This window comes from Amphiura filiformis, unplaced genomic scaffold (assembly GCF_039555335.1).
Source record: "Amphiura filiformis unplaced genomic scaffold, Afil_fr2py scaffold_37, whole genome shotgun sequence".
NCBI classification, from domain to species: Eukaryota; Metazoa; Echinodermata; class Ophiuroidea; order Amphilepidida; family Amphiuridae; genus Amphiura; species Amphiura filiformis.
This window is the reverse complement of record NW_027305501.1, coordinates 354,078-377,004: the sequence shown is the minus strand read 5'-3', so window position 1 is coordinate 377,004 and position 22,927 is coordinate 354,078. Positions and strand designations below refer to the sequence as shown.

Here is a 22,927-nt window from a genome sequence, read left to right as displayed (position 1 = left end):
AAGTGAAGATGTAACTGGATAATTTTTGAATACATCGCCCTGCACTATAACGTTCACGCGGTACCTATGCATTGAACTATAGATGTCAAAGAACAGGGATAAAGACCTGGATCTTATCATGCTGATCACTCGCACCTGTCTTTGAAAAGAGCGGTATTGTATTTAATCTATGATTGCAGACACGGGCGACCTGCTTGTAGCGATATATTCAAAAACTGTATTCATCTATTCAGTATCAAAGTTACGTAATGTTACTATGTCAACGGGATCACGCTCTTGAGTAATGAACCACGATCGAAACGATCACCACACAAAGTATATGGCACTCGAAGGCATACCAAAAAAGCGTGATCCGGTAACCAAGAGAATTACGTAACCACTTCGATGCTGAATTGCAATGGTAGTTAATCCTGTTACATCATCACTTCTACGCTGAATAGATGTGCATGATCACAACGAATGCAAATTTACATAATTGTGTACATTAAGAGATCAATACAAATGATTACAAAAATAATATATCGAATATTATTTTTTTTTTGCAGTTGCATATTCTTCGTTGGATATTTTGCTCGATATTACTGATAGCAGTGTAGCAGTCCATCCCAATATAATAGTGGCTCGATATGACCTGACAAATGTGTCAACTAAAACATACTACTTGCAATTTGAGATAATGACAAACAGTAAGTGTGGTGGTAGCATTTAGTATTATTTTCTTTAAAAACGCTTTACCTGCCATTTTCAAGGGAGTTGTGCCATTACGCCTCTGTCAAATAAAAAATAAATAAATAAAAATATATAAATAAGTAACTGCTGTATACATCTTTATAGATACTTGGTCGGGTGCAGCGATCACCTTCACCTTTAAGCGGCACCTTCAGGCCTATATCCTTACAGTTTACATCCCAAGCATACTCCTGGTCACAATATCTTGGATGTCTTTCTGGATTGATGCTCACGCGGCGCCAGCTCGGATCACTCTAGGGATCACAACAGTCCTGACGGCTACCACTATGACGGCTTCTATGCAGGATTCTTTTCCTGATGCCACAGGGGCGAAGGTAAGCCTAGGCGATGATAGTCCAACTAAAGACAAACCATCTATAGACCTTTTTCCCTCTATCCCACAATGCACTATTCCAGGGGGGTATGACGTAGTTCATTAACCTCATAGATCGTGTGCATCCGATGGTCTTTGCCAGGCTTTTGCAATTATTTTGTCTTAATATGGGCATACTGATTCCATATAAGCGGATTATCGTAAAGGCCATCGATGTTACTAATTATGCAATTATTGAATACACGAGTGATGCAGTTACGGAGCGATGCAGAACATCTGTGTAAGAGATTGTGTTTACATTTTATTTTCATCTCCGAAAAAAAGTGAAACGGACGCCGGTAAAATATCACTGCGTGTCCCGTCATCAGTTTTTCACCATTATGTCTATAAAATGTATACAAAGTTAGGTTTCAATAACAGGAAACTTTTTTTGGCGACGACACCATGTCCATAAGGCATAGAAATGTTGTTTTTTGCCCCCGAAAGGTATTAGTGATCGGGCGCCATTATCGTGACTATCGGGGATTCCTTTTTTGTGATGAAGGCACCAGCCGAAATGTCCGTATTCCAGAATGTGATGAACATAACTCTGTACTCCCCCGGGGAGATGATGTATTTTGCGACACTCATACCCCCCTGGAATAGTGCATGATGGGAAAGAGGGAAAAAGGTCTATACGACGGACACGATCATTGAACAAAAATAATGCGAACACCTTTCTTTGTCATTCCCACATACTGACGAATCAACGATAATTAGAAAACGTCCCATTGATCTTATACACCAATCCGAGAAGCTTTTACTGTATTTGGCCCTCTATTAACGGAACCACAGAGTGCGGTAGATTTAATTTGTTCAATCAATTCATGATCGTGTATTGAAAATCACTGTTGTGTACAGTTCTGTATAGCATACTAACAAGTAATTGGTGTAACCCCGACCTTGGGACACCGCAGTTTTACGTCGGGAACACCACAGTAATGGCTTAGTCGGATTGGTGTGTATTGACTATAGAGGTCGACGTTCAACGATTTTTTTTTGCTATGGAAATCCGATTTTGCCTTATATAATATAGTTAGTTGCTACTTGCGCTCGGCACTGAATCGCCTGAATCCATTGTAATTACTTTCCTGACAATCTGACGATCGGCAGTATGCGAACATCAAAATTAGAAATCATTGTCCTTTTTTTTTTTATAAACAAACGTTAATGTTGCCGGCCACATTAAATTATCAATTCATGGGCATTCTCTGTTAATCATCCAGATACAGAGGTAGGCCTACTGTCAGTATTATAAGGCATCGTGTTTTAGACTTTATTGCATCAGTGTAATACTTAAATTATCATTTATCTGCCAAACAACAATTAAATGCCATAACAGACGCGGTCAGGATCGTACGCCCCCCCCACCCCCTCCGTGCAAAAGTATAAAAATAGTATGAATAGTGCAGAGCGCTAAATTAAGGGATCTAGAATGAGCGTTTATTGCGTTTCGACAGTATTTTTTGTGGGACATGAGAGCACCTCAGACGTATCGAATTGCATTCTGAATACGAAGCATGTCTTTATGATATCAAATAATTTTCATTTTATGAAATTCACGATATAAAACAAATTTTATGACAAATTATTAAAATTTGATATTTTTCACATTTTGGAGATATAACAGTCCTCGAAGTAAATTTTATACATTTAATGACATAGTCTTAAAGTGTATGTAGCTGGGAGGAAAAGCCGACGATCAATTGAAAATTTTGACCTTTCACATTGAAGATATGGATTTTGTCCCAAAAAGACCTAATTTGTTTTGGTGTTTTGGGAAAAAAATCCATATCTTCAATACGAAAGGTTAAATTTTTCAATTGATCGTCGGCTTTTCATCCCACCTACATACACTTTAGGTAGAAATCATCAGATTTATAAAGTTTACTTCGAGTATTGTTAAATATCAAAATATCAATTTTAATGATTTGCCATAAAATGTGTATTACATTGCGAATTTCAAAAAATCAAAATTATTTGATATCAGAAGGACATTCTTCGTATTCAGAATGCAATTCGATATGTCTGATGTGCTCTAATGTCCCACAATAAATACTGTCCAAACGTTCATACCCCATCCCTTAAAGTTATATTGTAACATTTCTATAAAAATAAATTAGTATCAATTTCTTTTCTAAAAATGTTAGCTTTTACAGTCAGATATGTCTCCTTTCAATTTTAATCTCTCCAGCAAACACAAAACGTGACTTTATTCACAAAAGGTTTATAAACGGTTGCCATAAAACGTTTAAATGTGGGGTATAGGGTATATAACATTTTCAAAACATTCAAATACATTTTTGAAAACTTACTGCAAAATATTCTGATATATTGTTACTTTTATGCAGACGAAATATTTGGCCAAAGCAATAACGTTACATTTTGACATTTTAAAAATGTTGTTGTATATGTTTTCACACAAAACGTTTTAAAAACCCGGAACCTTTATATAACCCAACATTTAATGTTATTAAAACGTTTTTACCAAACATATAACCCGTTTAAAACGTTATATGTTTGCCGAATTTCCCTGATCTTATTTTCATATACCATCGTCAACAGGGGAGAGCTCCAACCAATAATAATAACCCTTACCATTCTGCTGCTGACAGTGGTATGTGAAAATAAGATCAGGGAAAGAAAATGATATACCCCGATACTGGCTATTCGGGGGTAAAGGGTTTTTAAGGACATGTCCACAATATGTCTGATTTTTCCTACAGGCTATAGATATATGGATGGCCGCGTGTCTTATCTTCGTTTTCCTCTCGCTGATAGAATATGCCATGACTAACTATCTTATCGTACTTCAGGACAGGAAAATGGTACAGTATTTCTTTTGTTCAAAATCAGAGGCATACCGATCGGGGAGGGGGAAGAGGGAAGTTTCCCGGCTCGAAATACCGGGGGACAAAATTGACCAAGGTACAATTGTCCTATAAATCTCGGCCCATTTTATCGTTAATATTTTCACGTGCATTTGACCCAGTAGAGTTATTTTAGTAGCGGATCAGCGGGACGGTTTGAAATTTTGCCCCCTCCCCAGCTCGGTAGCCCCGGTACGCCCAAGTTCAAAATAAAAATGATATTATTGAAATCAATTGACCAGAAATGGAAGATGAAAATAAAATGTCAAACTATCCAATGTGCAAACAAATTATCTGGATATTGAATCTTAAGAAATGCCTCATCATTGCAGCTTCCCCTGCTGTTTTAGCTAGTAGTGCTAATAAACACATTAGCCAACGTTCAAATAATGCTTTGCCAGGGTTTTCCACTCATAGATATAGGTATGGGTCGAAAGGGCAAGACATTTCAGTATGAAGGTCTACGATCGATGTAAGGCATTTCAGAATGAAGGTGTACGATCGATCATAGACATTTCAGAATGAAGGTCTACGATCGATGTACCTGATGTAAGACATTTTCAGAATGAAGGTCTATGATCGATGTAAGACATTTCAGAATGAAGTTCTACGATCGATGTACATGCAGTGTCCGATATAAACCAAAATCTTCAATGTCAAAAGCAGTGGCGGAGCCAGGAATTTTTTTCGCGGGGCATTAGGGGGCAAAGTGAATTTCAGGGGGCAAAATCAACAAATTTTGGGCAAAAATGCCGTAAAAAGTGGAATTTTTGTAATTTTGGGTTTTACTGGGGGGGGCAAGAGTTCTGATTGGGGGTATTTGCACCCTCCATGCCCCCCGTGGCGCGTAAAATTTGAATGTCGCAGTATTTGTGACACTTTTTAAAGGATGACTCCGGCAATCACAACATTATGCCTTATATGTAAGGAAAATAATTATCAAGCACGACTCGCATGGTTTTATTTAAAACAAGCTCATATTGACCATAAAATTGAATAAAAACACCCGGCTCTCAACACGCGATATTCAAAATTCCCGCGCCGAAATTGTCGAGTGCAATGACGTCGTGGTTATTTGTGCTCGATTGTTGTCAACCTTCATTGTATTACTGGGACGTCATTGCACTCGACAATTTTGGCACTCGGGAATTTTGAATATCGCGTGTTGAGAGACAGCTGTATTAATTCGTTTTTATGGTCAATATGAGTTTGTTTAAATTAAAACCACATGATTCGTGTTTGATAATAAATTTTCTATCATATAAGGCATAGTGTTGTGATTGCCGAAGACACCCTTTAAAGACTTCAGACTCGCAAAAATCAACAAGGCTGTGGACTTTAATAGCTCCACTTAAAACTGAATAAGAATGTTTGAGCTTTCATGTAATTAGGTATAAAACTCGTGTAAAAATTTCGGACCACTCACCGCCAACAGAAACCAATCGTAAAGATTATACAACGAATAAAAAGTATTCGTGATTTGGTTAAAGGCTATTCAGTGAATTGGTCATCCGGGGTATCGTAAAATTAAGATTTTGGCAACTTTATTAGTAGACGTCTAACATAGCCTACTAGTAGTGTAGTCAAAAACCTCAATTCCGTGACCATTCTCTGGCTAGTAAGGTTTGACGATTGATTTGACTTCTATGGACTATTTAGAAAAAATTAGCCCCATGTCCTCGCGAAAATCCCGGCATTTTTCGCTAGAGGCCAAAATCCAAAATGGCCGCCGCCACCATTTTGAAAAATTAAGTTTTGAACCAGAGCACCTATAATCATGTAGAAAGATACTTTTTCGGGTATGTCGAGCACAAGGATTCCGATTCTGACATTAGTTTGACATTGCGGCATCATTTTTACCCAGAAATCTAAGATGGTGGCCGGCACCATCTTGAAAAATTTAGTTTTGAATCAGAGGACCTAAAATCGTGTACAAAAAGACACTTTTTTGGATAAATCGACCACAAGGATTTCAAATCTGACATTACTTTGACATTACGACCTCATTTTTACCCAGAAATCCAAGATGGCGGCCGCCGGTGCCATTTTGAAAAAATAAGTTTTGAACCAGAGTACCTAAAATCGTGTACAAAGACACTTTTTCGGGTAAGTCGACCCCAAGAAATCCGAATCTGACATTAATTTGACGTTATAACATAATTTTTGCCCAGAAATCCAAGATGGCCCCCATTTGGTAGCGCGTAAATGTAATTTTTGAGTGGGAGCACCTAGGATCACGAATTAACTCCCTTTTTTGGCTAATTATGAAATATTAATGGATATGGAAGCATTAGGTATATCATTTCAGCTTTATCTGGGGTTAACGTCCCTTATCTGGGGTTTAGATGCCTTATCTGGAGTTTACGTTCCTTATCTGATGGAAGGCGCCTAATCTGGGGGTTAGACTGCTTTATCTGGGCTTACGTCTCTTAGCTGGGGTTAAGGCGCCTTATATGGGGTTTAGATGCCTTATCTGGGGCTTAGACTGTGTTATCCTAGGTTTACGTCCCCCATCTGAAGTTAAGGCGCCTTATCTGGGGTTTAGATGCCTTATCTGGGGTTAAAGCGTCTTATCTGGGATTTAGACTGCCTATTTGGGGTGTACTTCTCTTATCCTAGGTTTATGTTCCTTATTTAGGGTTAAGGCGCCTTATTTGGGGTTGGGACTGCTTTATCTGAGGTCTACGTCCCTTATCGGGGGTTACGGCGCCTTATCTGGGGTTTAGACTGCCATATCCGAGTTTACGTCTCTTATCTGGGGTTAGGGCGCCTTACCTTGGGTTTAGGTGCCTTATCTGGGGTTTACGACCCTTATCTGGGGTTTACGACCCTTATCTAGAGTTAAGGCGCCTTATTTGGGGTTTAGACTGCTTTATCTGGGGTCTACGTCCCTTATCTGGGTTCCGGCGCATTATCTGGGGTTTAGATGCCTTATCTGGGTTTCGACTGCGATATGCTAAGGTTTGAAGGCATCTTAGCCACCGGTAAGGAAAGTAAACCCCGGATAAGGCTGTCTAAACCACAGATAAGGCGCCTTATCCCTAGAAAAGTAATGTAAACTCAAGATAAAGCAGTTTAACCCCCCAGATAAGGGACATAAACCCCAAATAAGGCGGAAATGACACACTTATGCTCCTGCTCCCACTCAAGAATTACATTTACGCTCTACCAATTGGGGGCCACCTTGGATTTCTGGGCAAAATTTATGTTATAACGTCAAATTAATGTCAGATTCGGATTTCTTGGGGTCGACCTACCTGAAAAAGTGTCTTTGTACACGATTTTAGGTACTCTGGTTCAAAACTTATTTTTCTCAAGATGGCACCAGCGGCCGCCATCTTGGATTTCTGGGTAAAAATGAGGACGTAATGTCAAAGTAATGTCAGATATCCTTGTGGTCGATTTATCCAAAAAAGTGTCTTTGTACACGATTTTAGAACGAAATTTTTCAAGATGGTGCCGGCCACCATCTTGGATTTATGGGTGAAAATGATGCCGTAATGTCAAATTAATGTCAGAATCGGAATCCTTGTGCTCGACATACCCGAAAAAGTGTCTTTCTACATGATTATAGGTGCTCTGGTTCAAAACTTAATTTTTCAAAATGGTGGCGGCGGCCATTTTGGATTTTGCCCTCTAGCGAAAAATGCCGGGATTTTCGCGAGGGACATGGGGGCTAATTTTTTTCTAAATAGTCCATAGAAGTCAAATCAATCGTAAAACCTTACTAGCCAGAGAATGGTCACGGAATTGATTTTTTTGACTACACTATTATAGTTGTTATGGCGAAAACCTGTGTGTAAAGACAAAGAAGACTTTTTATATGAATCTGTATTTCTCTATAGTAGACAAATTAGCTACATGTACATTTGAATGGGCGTCAACTTTGTCAATACTGATGTTTTCCTCATTTCAAAATACCTAATGATAATTTTAATGACTTATCTTTTGCTTTTAGGCAATTTATACACATTTTTTTTCCAAACACTTTCGCTGGTATCACTGAATATAAAGACTTTAAAATCTGTCAAAAATCATAGGAATTCAGTTAAGGGTAACGTAACAATCATTAATTTTACACCTATACATTTAATGTAATCATTAAATTATTATTTTTGTCATCTTTTCCAGAAGAAATCTAATGATGCATCAAAGTTAAAACCCGACGACAGCCTCTGCACGAACGACAGCACCAGCCCATCAGCAAATGAGAACAGCGGAGCACACGCAAAGGAATTGACAAACGGACCATCGAAATCGGAGTATACAGGATTTAGTGCCGAGCACATGGATAAATTAGCAAGAGTGTTGTTTGCTTTGGCGTTTCTTGCGTTTAATGCATATTACTGGACGTTTTATGTGATTTTTTAAACCATTGCTATGACGTCAGTCTATTCAATAAACTGTAGATTATTTTCTACGAATCAACACTTTTCTGCACGAATCTACAGTTAAGTGTGGATTCGTAAAGAGAGGTGTGGATTCGTACAAACATGTAATCTATTTGTTTCCTCACATCAAGTTGGTGTACCTTGCTTTTTTCTTTCCTGTTGTTCATATTCAAGGTATCCTCTTGTATCATTTATTGATCCTTGATGTGTTTTGTGTCCTTGTCCGTTGGATTCACCATTACCCACTTTTTATGTAATCTACAGTTTATTGAATAGAATTACGCCTGTATTTTTAATTAGAACATGATCATGAACAAATAAGAAAATGAACGACATTCGCAAATTATGAAACCATTCTAAACAAAAAAGTCAGTAAAAAACTGGCCTCATAAAGAAACTTATAATTTTTAACAATGTCACATCTTAAAATCCTGTTAATAAAAATGAACAAAAATTACACACAGGATTACTTCAATACTCTATTCTAAGCACATGTCAGTAACCAAGCAGCTATCCAGCTGACACAACAGCAAAATGCACTGACACGGAACAGCCTCGTGGACCACATTCACAGGCAAATAATTGCCACCCAGCAAAGGAAATTTGTGAGAATGCGTACAAGATCTTTACACGGGTGATTATTTCCAAAGAATAAATGGAATAGTGTTGAACGGGGCTACTTCTACTTTTCACACACTTCCTACAAGAAACAGGTCTTGTTCCACATTACTCCACTTACTCACAGATTTCTTGCGTTAGGTGCCAAATATTTGGCTGTGAATGTGGTCCAGGAAGCTGTTCTATGTCAGTGCATTTTGCTGTTGTGTAAGTTGGACAACTGTTTGGTTACCGACCAGTGTTTAGAGTAGAGTATTGAAGTAATCCTGTGTGCAAGTTTAGTTCATTTTATGGACTTGTGAAAAATTATAAGTTTCTTTTTGAGGCCAGTTTTATGAATACAATTTTATTAGTACAAGCGCTGAACTTTTACAACATTATACAATAAAGAGTTTTTACATTGTATTCAAAATTGCATGCTTTTATTGAAGTATTTTATGTAAAATAACAACACGCACGGCAATAAGCACATGGTATTTGTGTGTGCTTCAGTAGATTTTCATTTGTTTGTGTTTTTTATCGTCACAAATTTTGCATTTTGCTTGCATTTCGGACATTATACTTTTATTTGTGTCATAAAACTGTTATGGCTACAAGCGTGCCAATTTATAAGGAACTTGTTGGACATTATTTTTACTCAAACTGATTTTTTTTGGCACATGACTTGTTTATCATGTTTATAGCATACACACTCTCAAAAATAGTTTAAAAATCTCTCCTCATGGAGCCTTCAACGGAATTGGAAAAGGTTCAATAGCCCTAAATGCCGATTCTGCTCAGGGTTAAAGAAACATTAAAGAATTTTTTTTTTTTTTTTTTTTTAAGCGGTCCATCTAGAGGACAAAAAAGATCATTTTAGGTTCATTTGGAACCTTTATTTCTGAAAGTGTGTGCAATAGCTAATCACGCCACCTATGGACGATACATGAGTTGAGGAGAAAGAGTTCCTGGTGAGTGACATAATTTACAATTACGTACTACTTATGAATCTTCATTCGTGATATTTAGATATCATTTTTTAAAAGCTTAATTTCTACAGTCTTTAAAATAGCGATACAACTCTTACATACATAATTCGCCCATGAGGACGAAGGTCCGTGTTTATATAGTGGAATATTGTGATTATAACAAGATGCTTTGGCTGCTGATTTTGGCGATAATTGCGCAAAGGTAGGTTGAAATTTATTTGTTACTAAACCTGATTAAAGTCGCGTGGAATGTATTAACAGACAACCCTACCTGGCATTTTTCACACATGCATGAAAGAAAAATATATATTTTTAGTTATAACAAGTTTAATTTACAAGTGACTAACTTTGGAATTTAGAGTGCTCAAACCCATTACAGGTGAGCTATAGAAACAAATTCAAAGTACAGACCTCTGGCAAGGCAACCGTTACTTAAAGTTTCACGGAATACCCTCACTTACGATCATTGGGTATACCGATCATCAGCCGGATAATTTGTCATGATTTCAAATTTACAGAAATGTTTATACAAGTATATACATTCTGTGGTGTCGAAAACATGACAAACCAAGCCAACCAGAACAGTCTCTACTCCAAAAGTAGTCGAGAGTGCTCAACCACTAAAAATAGTGGGGGTGTATTATAACAAGTTTACTTTACAAGTGACTAACTTTGGAATTTAGAGTGCTCAAACCCATTACAGGTGAGCTATAGAAACAAATTCAAAGTATAGACCTCTGGCAAGGCAACCGTTACTTAAAGTTTCACGGAATACCCTCACTTACGATCATTGGGTATACCGATCATCAGCCGGATAATTTGTCATGATTTCAAATTTACAGAAATGTTTATACAAGTATATACATTCTGTGGTGTCGAAAACATGACAAACCAAGCCAACCAGAACAGTCTCTACTCCCTTCGCCCGTACAATATCCCCTATGGCATGTATAGGTCCTTGTTTCTAGAAAAATGGTGTGTGCCCTCATTTGGCATTAAGAAAACCCTGATCAATACATGCACACACACACACCACCCTGCCGGTGTTATTCCAAATGTGGCCACAGGGGAATAGGACTATGCAAACGCTAACTTCTAAAATGCATTCAATTGACAAACTAGCTGAGGCTGTTTTCACCGTTTTTGTGTGTGTAGGGGTGTGTACGTGTATGAGATGCAATTTACCTAAGCAACTGCGGACGGTATATTTAATACACGATAGAGATATCTCACAAATGCATTATACATGTGCAATTGTGCTCGTTTGCAGACCTCCGAAACTGAGGAAGGTCTCCCATTGCAGAGTGGTCCACAGTTTAAATGTGAAATGTCATGTGCGTGTCCAATTGTTTGTCCGTAAACACATAAGCCCTACCACCTCTGTGTATGTTTGCGCCAACCGAGGATAGTGTGTATTGCTATATCTAAGCACGGACATGTGTATCGTGTTTTCATCACCTAACTGTGGACTAAAATGGGGGATGTTTTTTTGCGTATGATACGAAACAGAATTTTATCCTTCAACAGCTGACTGTAGTTTTTACACGTATGGTTCACAGTTTTGAGCAAATCACTATAATGCATTTAGCGTGCATTTGAGGTCTTTTGCAGCAGTTTGAGACTGAGGACTGTCCTCGGTTGGAGGTAAGTCCACAGTTTAGGGTGAAAAATCCTGTGTGTGTTCTCATTTGCTGGAAAACATGTACGCAAACCCCTATTCAGCCACCCATAGTGGGTAGGAGAACATGAAAACTGATATGAGATACTGTATTAGGATCACATATTAAGTATCATGTGAGAGTATACTCTTGTACTCCAGAAGACAGGATCACATATTAAATGTGCGACACTATGGAATATAAAAAGAAGGATATGGGTATGTTAAAAATTGAAATGAGGTATGGGGCTGGCTGGGGGTGGCTACGGGATGTTATCTCAAGGACAATATTGTTCAAGGTTGCGCCGCAGGCTTACAAAGAGACAATATTGTTCAAGGTTGCGCCGCAGGCTTACAAAGAAACAATAGCAATCAAGCTTAAACTTTAAATTAGCACCCGATAGAGGGCAGGGCCTGAAGAATGAGGGAAATTATGGAGTAAATATTTAACGGAATAAACTGCATAATCATATTATTTAGATTTATTCCGTTAAAAATCTTATTTTAACTTATCAAATTACTAGTTTTTATATTCTATGGTGTCAAATATTTAATATGTGATCCTGTCTTCTGGAGTACAAGAGTATACTCTCACATGATACTTAATATGTGATCCTAATACAGTATCTCATATTAGTTTTCATGTTCTCCTACCCACTATGGGTGATTCAGCTTACATGTATCCTATGCTACATGTAGTATAGCATTTGACTTACTGCATGGTCCTGTTATTAGTGGTCGACCACTAGTATTCGGTTTACTGGTCGACCACTAGTATAGCATTTGGCCTACTGGTCCACTAGTGGTCGACCGCTAATACTACTGGTCACTATTAGTATTCGGCTTACTGGTCGACCATTAGTATAGCATTCGGCTTACTGGTCCACTAGTGGTCGACCATTAGTTAGCGTGGCTCATTTGCATAATTCGCATCATACGAAGGGTAGTCGAAGGGTAGTCGAATAGGAAGGCTAATTTTTCACTACAGAATACTATATGACCGCTATAATAACTTTAGCGGTCATATGGCATTTGACCGCTATGATGACCACTATTGGCGACCGCTTTGTGAAGGCTATTTGAAGGCTAATGATTTAGGTAAGGGTGGCCAAAGGTACGTTCGAACCGCACCTCTGCCGAACTAAATTTACTTTTTTTTTTTAAATTTCATATTATGTTAGGGAATTGTGGCTTGGAGAATGTATGTATGACAAAGAGTGGTGTGCTCTAGGACCTGGTCACTCCATAATGCTACAGGGAGCACACTACTTTGACAATGGAATGAAAGACTCATTATTGATTAGGCGCGGATTTTAAAAGTACAGCTCCTGTGCGTGTATAGCAAAAAATTGGAATAGAATGTTTGGAATTTTGAAACTAAAATACTAAATGCATTTTGCAAAATGTGCTCTAACCAATTTATAAATCATTCATTAGCTTTAATTTGACATATTGCTTGACATGTTTGGAATTATGGTAAATCATTAAAAAAATATTGATTAATTAATGCCTAAAAGACATGTCAAAGGATTGCGGAGTAAAGGGGTAACATCACGCTGAGGGGCGGTGTTATGCCTAAAAGATATGTCAAAGGATTGCGGAGTAAAGGGGTAACATTTCATCACAAAACAAAGTAGTGCATAAGGAATCATTTGATTTAAAGCTTAATGAATTAAAACATCACGATTTTCATCGCGAAACAAAGTAATACATAAGAAATCAATTTTTCGAGAGTGATGAAATAAAACATCACGATTTTCATCACGAAACAAAGTAATACATAAGAAATCATATGTTTTAGAACGTGATGAAATAAAACATCACGATTTTCATCACAAAACAAAGTAATACAAAAGAAATCAATTTGTTTTAAAGCTTGATGAAATAAAACATCACGATTTTCATCACAAAACAAAGTAATACATAGGAAATCGTTTGTTTTAGAGCGTGATGAAATAAAACATCACGATTTTCATCACGAAACAAAGTAATACATAAGAAATCAATTTTTTGTGAGTGATGAAATAAAACAGAGGGCGTATCCGGTGATGTTTTTTGTGATGTTCAATTTCCTCACTTTTTCAACCTTGCCCTAAATCGTGCCATAGCTGAGATCAACTACTACATGTTCATTCAATGACCAAGAGAGAGATAATATGACCAGCTAGTCTTGGTGGTACGATATATTACTACAACTAACTACTATTAAAGTAAGGCATACATATTTCATAGAGTACGATAAAATAGCTTCACATGATGCATCGTTCTTGATAACAATCTGCTATCACAGATTTCACATGTTTGCCCCGGCTTCTTTAGATTCATTAGGCAACACATCGTCTTCTGAATGATGTTGAACACTATCATGCTTTTGTTGACCACTAGATATAGTTTGTAGCTCTATGTCTTGAGGACTACACAGCTGTCTTTGGTTTATGGACAAAGGATGTGCCTTTTGTTGTAAATTCTCATCCGGATGTATTTGTCGTAAAGGCTTCTGATCCCATTGTTGAGGTGGATCTATTTTGTTTTCAAGTTGAGCAGCTTTCCGTTGTTTGCGATAATTGCTGATAAGTGCGGCAATTGTGTACAAATACGGGTTAATGGCAGAATTAATAGGTAAAATGACTGCAACAGACCATGCGAATACTGAAGGGGACAGAGTCATTACCCCACTTTGTACCAATATCCCAAGCACAATAATCGGTGCCCAACAAAAGAAATCCGTAAGAATGATGGCAGAGACTTTGGCAGTCATTTTTATCTGTTGTTTCAACTCTAACTCGCGTCCTGCTTGTTTTGATGACTTCTTGACAGATCGCACAATCTCTACATAACACAACAGTATAACAATGCAGCAGATGCCATTAAGACCTAGAAATAGTGCCGACGCATAATACAAACCAGCAACATGGCCGAGAGATTTAGAATCGACAAAAAACTTCTGATAGGAAGTGTCATTATGAGAATCTATCCAAGTGAATGATACTGTCTTGTTAAACCTTTCCAATTTAGCCAGAGGAAGTCCTATGCACACGTGAGAGTTCTCGTAAAATCTATAATTTTTTCCGGATAAAACAGTTGGAATAATGCCTAGTGCCAGAGAAAGCAGCCAAAGAAAGAAAACTACGTAAGTTGATGACTTTTTTCTCAACTTTCGATGAGAGTAAGGAAATCGAATGTTTATGAATCTGTCAATGCTTATCAATGTCACAAAGAAAACAGAAGCTTCACTGGATAGTATTGCCATTGCGCCAGCAATTCTGCACGTGACACCCGTTCTCCAGGACTCAGCACGCATAGGAAAATGTTCACCAAAATAAATATCAGCGGATGCGATACCTAGCATATACATGCCCATGAGTAAATCAGACAGCGCCAGATTGGTAAGCAGGATGGTTTGAACTTTACCTTTTTCGTCTTTTGTTTTTTTCCTGCTTAAAACAAAAATATTTCCAGCTAGGGCGTTCACACCAATAACCCACATCATGCCCATCAATGCCTTATCAGACAATAACCTGTCGCATGTCAAATACGGTGATCTCTCCTCTAAAGCTGTACAATTATCACTTGGTACATAGCATTCACAAATTTCAGTTTGGCTTACACTAACTTCTGTCTGCTTTGGTAGGTCAATAAATGTATACTTATCTATCATAGTCAGTCTGTTATCTCGTAAGTCAATAAAATCAAGTTGCTTTAAATAGGTAATATTTGGAATATCAGTAAGCTGGTTACCAGACAAATCCAGATGACGCAGGTTTATTGTATTTTTGAATATTAGGAAATGCAAGACCTGCAGCTGATTGTTTTGCAACAACAAATATTGCAAGTGTTTCAATCGCTTAAATATTTTGTGATTTAAATCAGTCAATGAGTTGTTTGCGCAACCTAGAGTGTTTAAATTAACAAGCTTCGAAACTAAACTAGGTGCTATTTTCACAAATTTATTACCTGATAAGGACAAAAAATGTAAGTTAGACAAATCTTGAAACAATTTATTATCTACTGATATCAATTCATTTTTACCGATGTCTAAAATATTCAGGCTATGAAGTCCCCAAAACAATTGCTTAGGAAGATGTTTCAATTTGTTCACAGCTATGATAAGTTTAGTCAGCTTAGTAGTGGCATTGAACAAATCTCCATCCAATGAAATGATTTGATTTATGCTAATATCTAGTCTCTCAAGGTTTATTAGCTCTTTAAAAAGCCCTTTTGGAATAGCTGATATATTGTTGTGCGTCAGTGCAAGGAAAACCAACATTTTAGCTGCATCGAACAAATCTCCATCTAATGAAATGATTTGATTTGCAATGAGGTCCAACATCTTAAGGTTTATCAAACCATTCAACAACCCTTTTGGTAAAACGGTCAGGTTGTTGAATGCCATAGACAGGCTAGTAAGCTTACGCGTTCTATTGAACAAATCAGCATCTAATGAAATGATACGATTGTAAGAGAAGTCCAACACTTTAAGGTTTATCAAACCAGTTAACAACCCTTTCGGTAAAAGGGTCAAGTTGTTGGCAGACACAGACAGAATAGTCAGCTTACGCGTTGTATTGAACAAATCATCATCTAATGAAATTATTTCATTTTCATAGAGGTACAACTCTTCAAGTTTTGTCATACTTTTGAACAACCCTTTCGGTAAAACGGTCAGGTTGTTGTCACCAAGACTGACGTCAGTCAGCTTACTAGTGTCATTGAACAACTCCGCATCTAATGAAATTACTTGATTTCCAGAGAGGGACAATGCTGCGAGGTTTATCAAACCTTTGAACAACCCTTTAGGTAAAACGGTCAGGCTGTTGTTTAACAGATACAGGGTAGTCAGCTTACTTGTTTCATTGAACAAATCTCCATCTAATGAAGTGATTTTATTACTATAGAGGTGCAACTCGTCTAGGTTTATCAAACCATTGAACAACCCTTTTGGTAATATGGTCAGATTGTTGTTATTAAGCAACAGGGCAGTCAACTTACTAGTTTCATTGAACAACTCCGCATCAATAGCAATTATTTGACTTCCATTGAGGTACAAAACTTCAAGTTTAGTCAAACCATTGAACAACCTTTTCGGTAAAACGGTCAGGTTGTTGTCAGACAGAGTCAAGTGAGTCAGCTTACTAGTTTCATTGAACAACTCCGCATCTAATGAAATTATTTGATTTCCAGAAAGGGACACTGCTCTAAGGTTTATCAAACCTTTGAACAACCCTTTCGATAAAACGGTCAGGCTGTTGTTATACAGACGCAGGATAGTCAGTTTACTCGTTTCATTGAACAAATTTCCGTCTAATGAAGTGATTTTATTTCTATAGAGGTACAACAGTTCAAGGTTTATCAAACCATTTAACAACCCTTTTGGTAAAATGGTCAAGTTGTTGTTATGCAGAAGCAGGACATTGAGCTTACTCGTTTCATTGAACAAATTTTCCTGTAATGAAACTATTTGATTTCCAAAGAGGTGCAACTCTTCTAGGTTCATCACACCATTGAGCAAACCTTTTGGTAAAACGGTCAGGTTGTTGTTACTAAGTTCCAGATGAGTCAGTTTACGCATTCTACTGAACAAATCTCCATCTAAGGAAATTATTTGATTTTCATAGAGGTGCAACACTTCTAGGTTCATCACACCATTGAGCAACCCTCTTGGTAAAACGGCCAGGTTGTTGTTACTAAGTTCCAGTTCAGTCAGTTTACGCATTCTACTGAACAAATCTCCATCTAATGAAATGATTTGATTTTCAAAGAGGTACAAAGTTTTCAACTTTATCAAACCTTTGAACGACCCTTTCGGTAAAACGGTCAATTTGTTGTCAAACAGAGACAGTAAAGTCAGCTCCCGCGTTCTATTAAATAAATCTCCGTCTAATGAAATGATTTGATTTGAAGCGAGATACAACTGTTCAAGGTTTGTTAAACGTTTGAACAACCCTTTCGGTAGAACGGTCAGGTTGTTGCCATCTAAATGCAGGTCATTCAACTTACGAGTTTCATTGAACAGCTCCGCATGTAATGAAATTATTTGATTTCCAAAAAGGTGCAACTTTTCAAGTTTTGTCAACCCTTTGAACAACCCTTTAGGTAAAACAGTCAGATTGTTGTCGCCTAAATACAGTTCAGACAGCTTACGAGTTTCATTGAACAACTCAAATTCTAATGAAATTATTCGATTTTTGTAGAGGTACAACGTTGCAAGGCTTACCAATCCTTTGAACAACCCTTTCGGTAAAACGGTCAAGTTGTTGTCGTGCAGACGCAGTAAAGTCAGCTCATGCATTCCATTGAATAAATCTCCATCTAATGAAATGATTTGATTTGCATCGAGATACAACTGTTTAAGGTTTGTTAAACGTTTGAACAACCCTTTCGGTAGAACGGTCAAGTTATTGCCATATAACTGTAGTACAGTCAGCTTACGAGTTTCATTGAACAACTCCGCATCTAATGAAATGATTTGATTTTCATAGAGGTACAAATATTCAAGGTTTATCAAACCTTTGAACAACCTTTTTGGTAAAACGGTCAATTTGTTGTCAAGCAGAAACAGGAAAATTAGCTCATGTGTTCTATTGAATAAATCTCCGTCTAATGAAATAATTTGATTTGAAGCGAGAATCAATTGTTCAAGGTTTGTCAAACGTTTGAACAACCCTTTTGGAAGAACGGGCAGGTTGCTGCCTTGAAAACCCAGTGAAGTCAGCTTACGAGTGTCATTGAACAACTCCGCATCTAATGAAATTATTTTATTTTCAATGAGGTACAACGTTTTCAGGTTTACCAACCCTTTGAACAACCCTTTCGGTAAAACGGTCAAGTTGTTGTCGTCCAGATCCAGTAAAGTCAGCTTACGCGTTCTATTGAACAAATCTCCATCTAATGAAATGATTTGATTTGCAGCGAGATACAACTGTTTAAGGTTTGTTAAACGTTTGAACAACCCTTTCGGTAGAACGGTCAGGTTGTTGCCATCCAAGTCCAATATAGTCAGCTTACGAGTTTCATTGAACAACTCCGCATCTAATGAAATGATTTGATTTTCATAGAGGTACAACATTTCAAGGTTTATCAAACCTTTGAACAACCCTTTCGGTAAAACGGTCAATTTGTTGTCAAACAGATTCAGTAAAATCAGCTCACGCGTTTCAATGAATAAATCGCCATCTAATGAAATGATTTGATTTGCAGCGAGATACAAATATTCAAGGTTTGTTAAACGTTTGAACAACCCTTTCGGTAGAACGGTCAGGTCGTTGCCATCTAAATGCAGGTCACTCAACTTACGAGTTTCATTGAACAAATCGCCATCTAATGAAATGATTTGATTTGCATCGAGATACAAATAATCAAGGTTTGTCAAACGTTTGAACAACCCTTTCGGTAGAACGGTCAGGTTGTTGTTACCCAAATTCAGTAAAGTCAGCTTACGAGTTTCATTGAACAACTCCTCATCTAATGAAATTATTTGATTTTTAAAGAGAGTCAACCTTTCAAGTTTTGTCAACCCGTTGAACAACCCTTTCTGTAAAACAGTCAGATTGTTGTCACCTAAATACAGTGCAGTCAGCTTACGCGTTTCATTGAACAATTCCTCATCTAATGAAATTATTTGATTTTATAGAGGTCCAACTTTTCAAGATTGATCAACCCCTTGAACAATCCCGGCTGTAATGTATGTAACTCATTCACTTGGAGGGACAAAATATTCAATGTGATCAAATGTTTGAATAAAAAGGCATTCAATGTGACCAATTGGTTTTCGTTTAAATTTAGATATGATAAGTATTTTAAACCCGTAAACGCCAGGGAATGTAGTCTAGATAATTTATTCGATCTGATATCAATCTTCTCCAGACGTGGCAGACTGATGAAAGCATTTTGGGAGACCTCCACTATAGTTTGTTCTGACAGGTCTAATGTGGTGATACCGTCTGGATAAATTACCAAAGCCGTGTGACTAATCTGAGGGTTGTGACACGTGAATTCTGCGTATCTGTTACCAATAGTAGCATTGCAATCCGATGGAAAGTCAACGGAACACGTATATTCAGAGGACTGCCGACAAAAAATAGTGTGATTGAATTCATATCTATCACAATGCTTTGTGACTTCTCCGGAAATAACCTGTTGTTTTTCATCATCACTTTCTGAGCACAAAGACAGAGACTGGTTTATTGGTATGTTATTGATAAGGACTCTGGCATTACCATGCAGATTTAGCTGGAGTTCACTATGGGGAAATAAAGTTGAACAGGATTCGTTTGCTGCAATGACCACATATCTTTTCTGACAGTTCAAAAGATCCCTTGGTTGTCCACGTACAAAATGAATCACGAGGCATTCCTTGAAGCATCCGCAACAAAACCCCGGTTCCTTCTGATGATGTTATTTGCAAGCTGCAAGTTCGGGCTGAATCTCCATTGAAAGTGAACGTGGTTTCATCAATTGTTTGTCGTTTATCCCTGGCGAGTGTGCACCGGTGAGGAGAATCCCAGAGAGGAACAACTTGCAATTCAGTAATGACATGAAACACCAGATTCAAGAAGATAAGGGAACAAGAATACAAAAAGGGTTGATTCGGAATATGCTCAAATTTGCCATTTTAAATTTATTTTTGAATGTGCTGCCAATTTAAAACTTGGTGTTTGATGCTTACTACATGTTCTAACCTTTGGCACATAAACCTGGACAGAAGCAAAATAGTCCAACTGTTTCAACAGAGGTATCAATTACATCATGGCTTATCAATAGTGAGTGTACAGAAGTTTCTGATTACACCGGATTGCTGAGATGTTGTGTCTTTCCCCTCTAGCCGGAGAAAGGTGTTAGGTTTCTGATTGCAACGGATTTTGTGATGTTGTTTCTTTCCGCTCTAGCCGGGGAAATTCTCTCCTCGGTTCACAAAGTTTGATGTTGGCTTCAAGTGGTGGGAACGAACGCCGGAAGACAGTAGGTGAGGTGTGATAGATATCCGATGCCGGAGAAAGGCAGTAGGATTCTAATTACAACGGACTGCTGAGATGCTGTTTCTTCCCGCTCTAGCCGGAAAAAGACGGTAGGTTTCTAATTACAACGGACTGCTGAGATGTTGTTTCTACCCGCCCTAGCCGGAGAAAGGTGGTAGGTTTCTGATTACACCGGATTGCTGAGACATTGTTTCTTCCCGCTCTAGCCGGTAAAAAGACGGTAGGTTTCTGATTACACCGGATTGCTGAGACGTTGTTTCTTCCCGCTCTAGCCGGAGAAAAACGGTAGGTTTCTGATTACACCGGATTGTTGAGACGTTTGTTTCTTCCCGCTCTAGCGGGAGAAAGGTGGAATGTTTCTGATTACATCGGATTGAAAAGATCTTGTTTTTTCCCGCTCTTGCCGGAGAAAGGTGGAATGTTTCTGATTACATCGGATTGTTAAGATCTTGTTTCTTCCCACTCTAGCGAGAAAGGTGTTAATTAAGTTTCTGATTACACAAGGTTGTTGAGATGATGTTTCTTCCCGCTCTAGCGGAAGTTGTTGGAACGAACGCCGGAAAGAAGCTCGGGTTTAGACAGTAGATATCCGATGCTGATGAATTGGCTTCAGACGTTAAACTTTCAGACACTTAACAGTTTCAAATCAATTTCTTCTGAAGATGGAGAATACCTAAGGGTACGTTCAACAATTTAGTGCATCTACTTTTATGCGCTGACTTACCACTGTTGCCGGAATCTTGACCGTGTTGTAAAATGTCACTGTTTGGAACATAGCCTGACTGTTTCTAAACGTAAAGAGAAAGTAGAGAAAGTATGGTTATTAAGCATGTCATTAAAGGTCACAAAGATTAGAGCCCGACAATCCAGTAGGAGGGGTGTTGATTAAGGCGTCTGACAAGCTTTCGGTGTTCTGATAAGAACAGGTATACATAAGTGAAAGAAATAGGGAACGCGATGCGTTGTTCCGCACGTGCACCCGGATGGACATCAAAGATTTTCTTTTAAATTGCGGAAACGAGTGAAATAGCGAAATAAAATCCATAAAATAGAGCAGTTGGAGTTTACAAATCCGGATTTTCTTTCCCAGTATTTATAAAAAAATATAACAAAGTACATACATTTCAAAAAAGCTCAATTTCGAGAAAGAAGCAGTGTCTAGAGTATACAGCCACGTTAAGACAGTTCTTGTTGTATACTGTTGCTAAAGATTATTCATAGACATGTTAGTCAATAGACCATGCATATTGTAGTCCGGTGTATACGGGAATTTAATGATGACCCCCCCCGGAATCTACCAAACCAACTTTTAACTTCCTTTTATGGTTCTATAACACATTCAAGTTGTTGACAAAAAATAATTCCCGGCACTCCGGCCACATTCAAAGTTAAAGGTCAACACAGTGGTCAAATTTCAAAGTTGCTCAAATCTGGTTAACAAGCACACCAACTTATTTCTGTCATTGCAAGGATTCAGAAAAAGTATAGTTTGACCTATCTGCGACATACCGTTCTTGAGTTATAAGCAAAATGGGGGTGGTCAGTTTTTTTGTCCACACAGGGGCCAAAAAGTTGTAACCATGTTTCGTTACCTAGGAAACATCACAACATAGGTTGTCAATAGGTGGTAATGGGGATTGACCTTTATTGGCCAATTTATTTCAATAAAAAGGCATTTTCGACGATTCCTTCTTTAACTTGTTTTTACATGTTGAGGGGACAATGTCTTACCGTCTCTATAGAATTCCTGAACGATTAATCCCCATGGTGGTAATGAGATAATTTGAAGTAACCGCTCGCGCTCTTGTCTTTTTTAGGTGGGTCAGGCGGCGAGTGGCATGATGGTCGGAGAGAGCTGGCAAAACCGCTCGGCCGTATGGCATTTTCCATATACTCGGATAGTTTTGTGGGGTTCATTATCGAACAACAACGGTTTAGCTTGTATTTATGTTATTTATTAACATGGGCCTATTTGTTTGTGATATTTCAAGCGTTTTAAAATTTCAAAATAATCCCATTCAATTACACGGTTGACGATGGAAATTTACTGAATTCAGAGAATGACGGCGCATACCACCTGAGGTGGGCTAGGGAATTGGGCAGCCGAGTTTTGCACTAGCGTAGAGTGGTGTATCTGCTATATTGTTATTCAGACGATAGATCTTTGGATACCGGGGAAGAAAATGATGAATATCTCACGTCATTTTTGCTTTTAAAAAAACCCAATAATTATTGCACTTATAGAACATGATAATCTTAAGTGCGCGTATTGAACATCAATCGTGCGTTTTGAACTCAAAAACTGACAAAAATTCAGATTTTATATGTGCAGAACAAAAAAATGAC

General features: G+C 37.9%; 1 protein-coding gene across 2 annotated transcripts; it reads left to right on the top strand.

Moving 5' to 3' along the window:
* Positions 1-589: 589 nt before the first annotated feature.
* Positions 590-8,643, top strand: LOC140144043 (glycine receptor subunit alphaZ1-like). Of its 2 annotated transcripts, none has more exons than XM_072165868.1 (4): positions 590-686; positions 835-1,064; positions 3,829-3,930; positions 8,107-8,643. In XM_072165868.1, the coding sequence occupies exons 1-4, from the start codon at positions 677-679 to the stop codon at positions 8,341-8,343; spliced, it is 579 nt and encodes a 192-aa protein (XP_072021969.1). In that variant the 5' UTR covers positions 590-676; the 3' UTR covers positions 8,344-8,643. The 2 variants fall into 2 exon arrangements, with proteins under 2 accessions (XP_072021969.1, XP_072021968.1); XM_072165867.1 differs by having other exon boundaries at positions 8,104-8,643.
* Positions 8,644-22,927: the final 14,284 nt, after the last annotated feature.